The 12,919-nt window shown below is 42.8% G+C and overlaps 1 protein-coding gene across 1 annotated transcript; it reads left to right on the forward strand.

Annotated features, from left to right (window-relative positions):
* The first annotated feature begins 202 nt into the window (after positions 1-202).
* th2 (tyrosine hydroxylase 2) lies at positions 203-6,315 on the forward strand. The gene is made up of 12 exons (XM_085385849.1): positions 203-1,396; positions 2,274-2,454; positions 2,582-2,670; positions 2,755-2,822; positions 3,307-3,357; positions 3,452-3,597; positions 4,042-4,177; positions 4,262-4,331; positions 4,411-4,467; positions 4,631-4,726; positions 4,811-4,944; positions 6,064-6,315. The coding sequence occupies exons 1-12, from the start codon at positions 1,118-1,120 to the stop codon at positions 6,227-6,229; spliced, it is 1,473 nt and encodes a 490-aa protein (XP_085241975.1). The 5' UTR covers positions 203-1,117; the 3' UTR covers positions 6,230-6,315.
* The last annotated feature ends 6,604 nt before the right edge of the window (positions 6,316-12,919 follow it).

Here is a 12,919-nt window from a genome sequence, read left to right on the forward strand (position 1 = left end):
TTATTATGCTTTTCAAAATGACAGGAGGCTTTCTGTTATTATATTTCATTTAATCTGGATTAATTAAATGTTTTGTATATGCATGACAGTTTTTAATAAATATCTCTGTACTCTGACTGTACTTCCTGTGTCTACTGTCAGCTAATATTCCTCTAGTGAGGGGAAAAAACGAATGCCCACTTGGGGTTGGCTTCATAGACTCCAGCTCCAGCAAAGAGTAATTTTGTCCTCTTTGGATAGTTTTACTTTCTGTATTCAGAAGTCTTGATGGGGTGCATTTTTTATTACTCATTCATTTCTAGCTGGGGTCACTCATTGTGCCTTTTAAAGTGTTATTAATGGTATCATCATTCTAAAAATTAAGTCTTCATGCTCCAGTTTTGCTAATATTGTCACTTAGCGCCAGAGCAGGCTCAAAGTATAATGGGGGCCTTAAATGTTGAGACGTGCTGTGCTCCCCAAACCATTTAAAAAATTCTGTTTAACACTAATTAGCAGCTATCTGTGCCCGTGAGTCGCATCTGTACAGTTCATCGGTTTAGCTCTTAGCGCTTCACCTTTCTTCCAAATATGGTCGCTTCTGGCTATCACTTCTCCATCTTTTATATACAGTCTTTGGTCTGTCCATATTAACAGACTGCAAAGCATTCTGGGTGCTGCAGGATATTATTTTTTTGGAGGGGAACAGCTGGTACCAACACAAACATCCCCCTCTGTTGTACACCACCAGTTTAGTGAATAAAAAAGGGTAATTTACTTATAAATCCACCTTTTAGGTCAGCTGGAGCATTATTAAGGCTGATTAGTGTGCTCTTTTCCTCAATGAGGTGAGGTTATGCTCACCTCACTGATGTCTTCTTTACCTGCAGTCTAGATGTAATCTTGAATCTGTTCCTGTAGCTGCCCCAAAACACAGGGTGAATAAGAAGCGAACATAATAATCTTCATAGCATAATTTTCTATTTATATCCAAGACTGTGTAACGTTTACGTAACCTTTAATGGTTTTGTCTGAGTGCACCTGAAGCGTCTCCTCCTGATATTTGTGCCCCATAAATAGAAAAAACGCCGTGACGCAAAGCAGGCCTCCAAGCAGCTCATCTCCATACAGCCTCTAGATGAGAGGAGGCTATTTAAACCTGTCCGAGCTCTCAGCTCCAACAGAGATGAAGACGGACGGTGTGGTGCAGACCTTCAGCGGGAGGAAGCAGAGCCTGATCGAGGACGCGCGCCGGGAGCGCGGAAGTGCCGGCGGCCCGGCAGGCTCCCCGGGGCCCTCCAGGTACGGAGACGGCTTCGTGTTTGAGGAGAAGGACGGCAGGGTGACCCTGAACGTCCTGTTCGCCCTCAGCAGCGAGAAAAACGCGGGCTTCTTCAAAACAGGGAAAATATTTGAGGTGAGCCTGAGACTGAGGTGTGGAAGCACTTCATTAAATGCATAGACTCGTGTGACGATTTTATAAATTAAATGTAAACTTGAAAAAAGCATAAATTTCAATGTCAAGCATGTCTCAAACACTCTTGAATCGTGCGACAGAGGCATTTTTCAGTAAATGAAGCCAGATATCACCATTAAATTTCCTCATTTCTTTTAAGGACTGACGAGTTTGTGACGTGTAATAATGCATTAAATTTATAAATATGCATTAATTTGCACATTTACAGAACATTTTTTTGCTTTGTTGACACTTGTCCTTTGATAACCTTATAAATTAAAAAAAAAAAAAAAAAAACTACAGAGAGCCAGAAGCAAAGCACATTTTTCCACATTTCATGGTGTGCAGAATCCCTTACAATAAAACTTTCAGAAAATCCAGAATTACTGCAAAGTTTAAAGCTGGTGTTACTGAAGAGGGAACTTCTGGATAAAAGGATGTCAATTATCAGGCATTATTGCTGCTGTAGGAAAAAGTCCGATTTTTATTAGAGATATCACCAAAACTAATTACTAATTAATTTCATTTATGCAGTTAAATTGTACTGCTGTCTTTTTTTAACCAAGACACTCTTAAATTATATTTTTAATGTCAAGAATCTTGTTTTTTCTCCTGGGTAATGGAAAACAAACAAACAAAACAACGAATTTGTGTTTGGTAAGATTTATTTGGTGTGGGTGATTTGTCTTGAGCAGCCTGTGAAGCTCATGGAATGAGTGACAAATAAAAAGATTTTGTTATGTTTATGGGGTAAAGCTAAAGACCAGCAGAACTGAAAGAAAAACCTGAAGGAAAAGCAGGAAAATTACATCTTTGTACTTTTTAAAATCTCTTGCAGACATTTGAAGCCAAGCTTCTCCACATCGAGAGCCGAATGGGGAGGAAGTGTAAGAACAGCACGACGGACCTGGAGTTCTTCATGAAGTGTGAAGTTCACAGCTCAGACCTGGACGTGTTCGTCAACTCACTGAAGAGAGTGGCTGACGACGTTCGCTGCATGCCAGAAGAAAAGGGCAAGTGTCTGATCATTGATTCACCCCAATGCTTTTATCATGTTAGCACAGGACCCATTAACCACTGCATGCGATATCAGCCAATCAGACGGATGGCAGGAGCACTAATTAGTTTGTTTGCGCTCGACCACAGTGCCCTGGTTTCCCCGACAGATAAAAGACCTCGACAGATGCAACATGTTGATCACCAAATTTGATCCTGACATGGACCACGACCATCCAGTGAGTGATTACGCATCTGCTCCTAAATGAAAGACAAAAATAATGGCAAAATAGAGCGTAATGATCATTATTCATTTATTGCAGGGATACAATGACCCTGAATACAGAAAGAGACGGGCCGTCATCTCTGAGCTGGCCTTCAGATACAAACAGTGAGTCCCTCTACGCTGATGACGTCTGAAAAAGTCACGTTTGGCATTACCGGGTTAAAAAGTTTAATCTAAAAGAGGTGAAAAGTTTGAATTGTGCAGCTGAAATGATGCATAGGCTGGTGGAATTGTTAGCTGTTGCAGCACAAAGAAAGAAGTGATCAGAAAAACACCACATCAGATGCTGCAACCCGCAGGTGAAGCTGTGAATAAAAGCTGGATGTTTTTAACTCTATGCCGCCCCCTACTGAGCACCTGGACTGTCTCCACTTGTAATGTCTTATCTATACTGTGCAGATTATTGCTTTGACTTCAGGATATTTCATTTGAAATTTTAATGCCATAGTTTCCTTATTTTTATATATATCTTACCTTTATATCTTTCTGGGTTAACTGGTGACGTGAATGCAGTCAGATCCAATTTAAAAATAGTTTATTGAACATATTATTGAACATGTGGGGACTGATGTTTATGAATATCCTGCAGGGGGGACCCGCTACCTGTGGTGGAGTACACAGCAGAGGAGATATCTACATGGTGAGGCAGCCCAGCCTGCACAGTCATGGCTGTAGATGCACTGTGGAGGGGGCGATTACATCACAGTGATGCTCTGGTATGGTTGTGTTTAAAGGAGGCAGGTCTACCAGCAGCTGAGGAGCGTTTACCCGAGTTTGGCCTGCAAACAGTTCCTAGACGGCCTGCAGCAGCTGGAGAAAGAGTGCGGCTACGGAGAGGACCGTATCCCTCAGCTACGAGAGGTGTCGGCCTTCTTGAAAGGTGACACACTTAAAAATTAAAATCTGAACAGAATTAAACTCAGACGAGTTTTAAAAGTCTCTAAAAGACGAAATTACACGTATAAAGAAGAGAAGTAGTGTTTAAGATATCACTCTTTTAAAATGCATTATAAAAGTTCTTCACTTCTTCAAACAGCTTTTTATTTTCTTGGCTATTTTCTCTCATTAGTTAGGTTTCATTTAGACAGATAAGCAGATGAAACGTGATTCTTCGCATGTTTTTTTGTGTCACAGGTACTGATGCATCTTTTGATGCATTACAAGTGGGGAGTCTGGGACGACAGTGCTGTGCCTTAATGCTGTTTTTGTGTTAATTAAAGCTCCTTGTTGTGACAACAAGGACTGAAATGAAGTAAAGACGCAGAAAGAGAAGATACCAAAACGGACAGTTTATTTTCTGTTCTTTTTTTCTGGTTAAATTCAGAGAGAACTGGTTTCCAGCTGCGCCCAGTAGCCGGCCTGCTGTCAGCCCGAGACTTCCTCGCCAGTTTGGCCTTCAGGGTGTTTCAGTGCACGCAGTACATCAGACACTCCTCTGCGCCCATGCACTCCCCTGAGCCGTGAGTTTTTAGTAAGACCTGAACTGTTTCTTTATGCTCTTGGCTGATTTTACTTTGATAATAAAGATCACACCGCTCCCACAGAGACTGCTGCCACGAGCTGCTCGGCCATATCCCCATGCTGGCAGATAAGGAGTTTGCCCAGTTTTCACAGGTGACTGAACTGTGAGCTTGTTTTTATTCTTTGTGTGACCTTAAATGAAGTATGAATTAATAAACTTGGATGTTTTCAGGAGATTGGACTTGCCTCACTCGGGGTTTCTGATGAGGACATTGAGAAACTGTCAACGGTACGATTCTCAGCCTCAAAAATAGAACATGTAAATGCAATGAGTGATTTTTAACACATTCATGCAGACCTACAGCTTCACTCTTTGCAGTTTAATGGCCTTCAGTGCCATCTAGTGGTAAACACCTTTCATCAACCCTCTTTTTTTTTTTTTTGCACTGCAGTTATACTGGTTCACTGTGGAGTTTGGCCTCTGCAAGCAGAACGGGGCAGTAAAGGCTTACGGCGCTGGACTTCTGTCCTCCTACGGAGAGCTTGTTGTGAGTTTCCTCACACACAGATGTCCTCTGTTTCTGCATTTACCTGCTGTGCTGTCTGACACTGCTGGTGACCTGTGTCTCCAGTACGCCCTGTCCAACGAGCCCGAGTACAAGCCGTTTGCCCCGGAGGAGACTGCGGTCCAGCCGTACCAGGACCAAACCTACCAGCCGGTTTACTTTGTGTCTGAGAGCTTCGAGGATGCAAAGATGAAACTGAGGTACAAGAAAAATATATATAAGCACATAGAAACCCTCATCAAATGTTCATGGAGGTCCCTACTTTTTAATAGTGTATTATATATCCTATATATATTATATATTGTTGTCTTCTTTTTGGCACTTGTGATGGACATAGAAAAGATGGACATAGCTACTGTGACATCACCCTTCATTAATGCAGGTTATGAAGTCTCAACTAGAACTAACAACATTTGAATGAGAAGTTGGAGTTAGAGCTGCCGACTATCTGCCTCCACTAGTTGAACTCACAAAGTGGACCTCTCTACTGTGTCTCTGCTTCTCTAGGGAGCGTTTTTAGGGGAAATATCTGACTAATAATATGTCCTGCTGTGAGGTATAGACCATCCATATGTTTGTGCTTCAGTTTGAGTGAAATTCCAGTATTTCATTTGTTTGTCACTTGCACTGATTAGCAGATATTTGTGCCTGTGAGTGGCACCTGTACAGTTTAGCTCACTCTTGTCCAAATATGCTCCCTTCCGGCTCTAAAAAAAACCAAGCCAATGTGTCACACAGACATAGAAACTGATCTGCAACCATCTGGCAACCACCATCATGCCAGTCACACAGGGCCACAGACCAGTTACTGACCCTCTGACAACCACCAGTTGGGAGTGTGGCCCACAAAAAGGCCAGCCACTATACTGAGATTTAAGTAAACACTGCGGTCAAAAATGCAGAGCACAAGCAGTTTTATTGGTTATGTAAATATGCAGGAAATGCAAATAGATAAAGATGAAAAACTACAGGCAACCATGGCAACCTGCTAGCAATCAAAGCAATTACTAGGAGGTTTTTGGTGCAGCACCAAGTTCATCCAGTGAGTGCCAGCCATTACCACTGCTAACAACACTACAGTATACGTTTCCATAGCAACCTGTGGTTGTATCACATCTAGTATGGCAGACAATTCTACCAGTGGGCATGACATTGAGTGAAAAACCAATCAGACAGTCTTCAGTACTACAGTTGATCTCAGTAGAATTGCTGTTTATTATACCCAGTAGAAAATCTCCAAAGTGATTTCCAGACATGTCTGGTCAGTTAAACGTTGTTCTCTTTCTAATATTTGTCTTCAATTTGTTTTATGTGCACAGGAAATACTCTGCAAACATCAAGCGCCCCTTCACAGTCCGCTATGACCCCTTCACCTGCAGCGTGGAGGTCCTGGATCAACCCAGTAAAATCCAAAACGCCCTGAGCCAGATGAGGGAGGACCTCAAGACCCTGCACAGCGCCCTGGAGAAGCTCAGCTCGTCTTAAGACCGGGGGAGACATTTTTATAAGATTTCTCCTCCTTATGTAGTGAGATTTGTAAGGCTCCACTGGGCCATTTAACTGTGTGTATAAAGTAGACCATGTAAAAAGACAATAAATGTTTATTTTCATGAAAAACTCTTTGTTGTTTTACATTTCAATCTGAAAAAAATGCGCCACAGAGGTGGTTCAATGTTTGTCAGCAGGACTAATCAAAGGCAAAGGCTGAACCACTACAATACAGGGCTCCCAGACCATTTTCTAGCTTTTAATTCCAAACCGACTATTTCCATTTGGAAAATTCTTGGAAGTCATTTATCTTCACGTGTTATTAAGCAAAGGGAAGGAGCTAATTATGAATGATTTAAGTATCGTGTTCCCTCTTCTGGTCAAGGCCAGAGCCAGCACTGAGGCCCAACACGTCAGCAGGGCCAGGTCGCCGGGACCTCACAGCCGACCACAGCACGGTCCGCAGGGCTGCGCTGCTGACAGACGCTCTTCTCTCTTTATTTCTCTTTGGAGAATTTGGCCTTCGGGGTTTTTGATAGACGTCCAGCGTTTTGATCTCCACACCGGCGACAATGCATATCAAAGCCGTGCACGTCAAAGCTTCCCCTTGAGAAGACAAATCATCTCCATCTGCAGGATTCATAAAGCATCACCAGCATCAAGACGGTGGCTGGCAAAAGCCTTGCGCCAGCCACCTTGTGTTGGGAAGCTTTCCCTTCCCATAATTCCACTGTGCGGTAAATCAAGCCTCCCTGGGAAAAGCTTGTGTGTGCAGAGGAGAAAAAATTGTGTGCAAAAAGAGAGGGCTAGGGAGGGGGGGAAGAGTAATCTGCTGCTTTTGAAAGTGTGCAGCAACGCACACACTAGCACTCTCCAACCAAATGTTTCACACTTTATAATTTCTTGTAACCCGGCGACCAGCAGAAGGGATCCAATGAGATTCTTGCGCTTACTCGCCACAAATCCCAAATGCTGTGTCATCCCTGTATCATCTAACCATGAGTGTTTCCTTTATTGATGTCAGGGCCATCTCATCCCGACGCTGGCTCGGTTGCTTCTGAAATCAGGGTCAGGAGGTTCACTGCGTCCTCAGTAAGATAGTCTGTGAGGCACATTAAAAGTCCATCCCAGTCCTCATGGGTCCGTTTTGCACTAATGCACCTCACTGGACCTCACGGTAAATATGTGTACCTTTTTTCTCCCTAAAAAGGTACACAGGTCATGAACCACCCTTTATTTTGCCAGGAAAATTGGGAAATAGCTGCAGGGATTTATTGAAATCTGTGCTAACATGCAAGTAGTACAGTATACGAGGCACAAAATAGTCTTTTGTTTTGGGGTTTTTTCTTTTTTTACAATCACATGACCACCTTTATTCTTCAACACAGCCTGAACTGAAGGCAACCTTCTTTGAATTTCTTTAAGTAGTCTTCAGGAATAGTTATCCTGTGTCTTGAAGGGCATTTAAAGCTCTTCTTTGGATGCTGTATGCCTTTAGATGATCCCACACTGCTTCAGTAATGTTGAGGATGTGTGTTTTTCTATCCAGAGATGCTTTTACTGCATTGGCAGTGTTTGGGATCATTGCTGTCAATCAGAAACGTTCCAGATGGTATTGCATGTTGGATTAAAAATAAAAAAATTCATAGTTTTCCGTGACAAGATCTCCAACACCGCTGGCTGAAATGGAAACCACCTCCGCCATGTTTTACAGATGACAGATGACAATTTGAACCAACAATTTTCACATTTAAATTCATTCAATTTAATTCAATTTTATTTATACAGTGCCAAATCACAACAACAGTCTCCCCAAGGCTCTTCATCACTCCATCAGGCCAGTTCTTGTGTAAGTTTGTATACCTCGTTCTTTTCAGCCACCCTACTCTGATGAGGCATCAGGGAACAGCAGATGGATCAGATGAATGTATAATGTATATGTCTCACAAAATCCCACATCTCTCTGATCTTTTTTCCTTTTTCTTGAGGATATACCTTTCAGATACTGTTCTTCTTCTTCTTCTATACAGACATGGATAGGTTAACTGGTGATTCTAAACATGGATCCAGGAGCTCATGTCATAGTGGACAGTATTAGTAAAACACATATCTATACAAACTTGTTTGGTCTATGATGTGTACTCAAGTAGTAAAATGACATTCACTGATCAGTTATAATCTATGTGTCTCACAAAATCCCACATCTGGACGTGCCCCCAGCACTGCCCCAGCCACAAGGTGTTGTAAGAGTATTTCATGAATTAAATACTCTTAAGAATCACTTGGGAAAGCCTTATAGATAAATAGATAGATAAAAGGAATAGTTAAATATTTTAAGAGACATTTTATCTGAGTCACTATACTATACCTGTGCGTGAGGAGCTGAAGTCAGGTGAGGGAAGGCAAAGCAAAACAACACACCTCTGAAGCTGATTAGCGGTTCCTTTTTTGTTCACTTCAGTTAGTTAATATGTTAAACACAGACAAACATCTGCCAGCCATCATTAGGTGAAGCCCTGGAAGCATCTGCAACATCTGGAATTCAAACAAAGTCAACTTTAGAGAAGTGTGGTTTTTACAGCAGCTTCACTGACGCTGAAGTTAAACAGAGAGAACAAGAGACAGAACGGAAGTAAGGAAATAAGACATTCATCGGTGATTGGCTGGACTTACCTGGAAGACCAGGACTCCAGCTTATGGTAAATTTATGATGGAGAAGGAAAGTTCAGTGTGATCTCAGGCAGTCAGTTGAATTTGTCTTTCCAGCTCCAGAGCAGCAATATGCAACTACTGCATGGTATTAACTTTTTGTCCTGTGTTAAAATATCTAACTAAGCAGAATTAAAAAGCACATTTACAACCTGGCACAGCAGCTCCAGAGGCTGCTGGCACCGATTCTCAAAGCCAAAGTCATATTATTTCAAATACAGCCCAGTTGGATCCAAATATATGGATTTTCAGAACAATTAAATTAATGAGTAAGAACAGATTTAATAAATTACTTACTCATTATTAGATGATGAACAGCCAGAGGCGTCCCAGTTTTTCTGTTTGGTTTATCCATCCATCCTTCCTTTCTCTTCCACTTATCCTTATTAGGGTCATGGGTGGGCTACCCCAGCTGCCATAGAGCGAGAGGCAGGGTTCATCCTGGACAGGTCACCAATGTGAAGCAGGGCTAACACAGACAGATGACAACCATTCATACCCACATAGTTAACTCCTCCCTGCAAATGATGCTACCAAGCTAAGGGTCTAGCCGATGCCAGTGGATGGGTAGGTGGTTTTAAGTATTCCTGGGCCTTTGACAGTCAACCATCTAACCTCCCAGTGCCATTTCTGTTTCCGTTGCCTTTATTCAGGCTTTGAAGAGACCACTCCCATCATGCCAGAAATGTTTCATCAACAGTTTTTTTTTTTTGTTTGATTTCAGATGATGAGATGTCATGGTTCAGTGAGTAAACTCAGAAGTGCAAAAGCACCCAGCTGAGTTTGCTTTTTCGTTCAAACGTGCTCATAAAACTTTAAATCGGGTGCAGGTACAATATAGACCTTATAAAAGGATAAACCGTTGACACACAGCTTCCATAAAGTGCATACTGGCTGCATCAACACTTCAGATGATCAGCCAACACCACCCTAAAGCAGTGATGGGACCCTTTTTCACTGACTCTTTCTCCTTACTCCATCAAAATCAGCATAATCGCTTCATTCTGGGAAAGCATCGCAAACAAACCAGGCCAACCACAAGATTAAATCAAACACCAGCCTCAAAGAGCTCTAATCTCTCTCTTTGTTTCCTGCCCTATCATGCTCCTCATTATTTTTATTTTGCTCTCTTTGTGTTGAGCCCCCGGCTTAAAGTTGGCAGGGCCGCAGAAGAATTATCTGGGGGCAGGAGATTAGAAAGAAGTTTGTGAAGATTTGAAGACGGCCTGATCTCGCTTTCATCGTTTCACAGTTTGTTATTAGTCCACACAGCACCGCCACCGCAAGAGATCAAGCTTCATTCAGGTTACATCAAAAGGTAACGCCGGGGTCATCTGAGTGACATCTGAGGACTGCTTTCAGCAAAGAGAAGTCCACACAGCTCATGAACAAGATTAAGCCTCCCTGCTGTTCTGTCAGGCAGCCATCAGATGGCCACCTTGAGTCACAGGATTTGTAAACCCGCTCAGGATTGAGACTCGTGTTTGTGATTGCAGCAGGCGGAATGTGCACACATGAAAGGGCATCTTAAACCACTAGTTTATCCTTCTTTACAGGACTGCTCTCGGTCTGTTACTGACTTACATATGTGACATGAGTAAAGGAAGTCAGTTCCTTTCAAAAAGAAGCCAGCACTGAATTGGAAAGAAAGGCTTCAAACTTAATTTAAAAAAAAAAAATCCACTAAATCGTATGCACTGTCTCACTAAATGGCCTTGAAGTAATTTCAAAACATCTGGGACCCTATAACCCTAACCCTAACCCTACCCCTAACCCTTATAGGCTGTAAATGTAGACGCCTGAGCATTGCTACCCCCCGTTTGGTCCAAGACGACTGTGACAACTTTTTCTCATGCTCCGGGTGCCTGAAATGAGAGGGAGGCATTTGTGACGATGAAGATGGAAGTGAAAGCGTACGAGTGGGGAGGGGAAGAGTCCAGGCAGGGTTCAGTGATTTGTGACAGAAAGACAAGGTTCACAAGATAGTAGTGACACCTGCTACGATGTGCCTTTTGGAGACGGTGGTACTGATAAAAAGACAAGAGGCCAAGCTTTAGATGTTAAGATCTTCATTGAGAGTGATCAGAATGGACAGAGTTAGTAGATCAGAGGGAACCGTTTGCAGACAAAGTAAAAGGGGCAAGGCTGATATGTGCATAGGAGGGATGGTGGATATGCTGGACAAAGGATGCTGAAGATGCAAGGGAGGAGGAAAGGAGGAAGGCAACAGAGAAGATTTAGTGAAGGAGGACACGCAGAGGGTTGGTGTGACAGAGGATCCAGGGGATAGAGTGAGATGGAAGCAGATGATCTGTTGCTGCCATGACCACAAAAGGGAGAAGCTGAAGAAAGAAGCAGAAGTCTCTTTATTTACTTCATATTTTGCAGTATTTGTGTGTATTACTGGGTCATATTGGCCATGACATCAAAAGAGTCGCGTTTTCCTGAATAACAACAGTTAAATGAATAAAAAATTTAAGTACAAATACATTTTTCAAAGATCTGAAAATATATCCATCTTGTTAATAATGAGGTAAACATGATCGTGTATTGAAAGTGAACGTCTCAGAGAAACTGATTTGTGGGTTGGAGTTCAAAATAATGTGACCTGATAAGTTTGCAGCAGTTTCAGAAACACCCCTGAAAACCATCACTGGTGCACACAGTTCTCCCCTGCATCTACAAACTCTGCAAACCCAGCAAATATAAACACGAATAAAATCCAGAAACGCTACTGCCCAGACTGTTTCAGAGGCCGTTAGTGAACAGGATATAGATAATGAAGGATATGTGCGGGTATCACAGGGCTTGTGAGATGATGCCAAACCGCTTTGTGCACATACTCTGACAGCACGGCTCTGGACTGAGAGAGTCCGGGTGCCAAACTGGCCTGTCTCCAGTCCAAACTTGTCCTCCATTAAAGATATTTGGCACGTTATGATACAAACATATAACAAAAGGAGGCCCGAACTGCTGAGCAGCTGAATTTGTTAAAGTAAGACATGATGCAACACAGTGGGAAGGTGACACTACTCGGCTTCGATCTTTTTATACGTTGGCTTTGCAGAATATTCAGTTTAACGCAGGCTTTAAATGATTTTCAAATCATTTTGTTTTTATTTGCATTTCACACAGCCGCTCCACTTTTTTTTGGAATCGGTCTTGTATACGCAGCTGCTCCAACACCGCTTGCACCTAAAGCACGGCAAAACCCAGAGAGCTGCGACCACATTGGACTTGTTCAAACAAAAAAAGTGGACCGGGAGAGCAGTAGCATGTTATGCTTTGTGGATGGTGGTCAGCGCCTCCTGTCCAAGAAATATAGGAGGCTGATGGACTGGTTTGAAAGAGTGGTGCTCGCTCCTGCTCTGTCACACCGGCGTCGGCGTCCAATATAACCCAGTGTTTAAGCTGACGTTTACGTTGAAATAAAGCTCGTGCATTGAGGTGGAAGCTGAAGTGATCACCTGCCACCCCGAATGATTCACGATCAGTTTAATTACACCAGCACCCGCTGCAGTTGAGCGGCCGTACAACCGCTTTGAAAACTCGCAGGCATTCCTGTGATGGTACAATGAGTCTTTGTTCTACTGCGGGCAGCTGCCAAGTCATCCCGAGTCTTCATCAAGGTCAGGTGAGGCACATCTGCTCCTCTTCCTAAATCCTCACACAACTGCTCAGTTTGAAGCTGAAGATAACCTGAAATGACCTCAGACTTGAGAGCCTCCCTGAGCTTTTCCCGTGCTTACACTTTTCGTGATATGATTCAAGGTCCGCCGTGGATAGTAAGAAAATTCAGAAGCCAAGAGGGGGAGAAAACACCTGTACGAGGACAACGTTGACTGGTGAAGTGTAGAGTTGGCACTCGGACACGTTCCTTTGAACTACGGCTCTCTTGGCAGGACATAACAGACAACTGATGTAAGTCATTCCTCTGAGAAATGAAAAACAAGTTCTCGGCATAAACCAGACAATCCT

The sequence above is a fragment of the Rhamphochromis longiceps genome, linkage group LG17, assembly GCF_057381845.1.
Source record: "Rhamphochromis longiceps isolate RC_006_pf linkage group LG17, R_longiceps_female_GT1.1, whole genome shotgun sequence".
NCBI lineage: Eukaryota > Metazoa > Chordata > Actinopteri > Cichliformes > Cichlidae > Rhamphochromis > Rhamphochromis longiceps.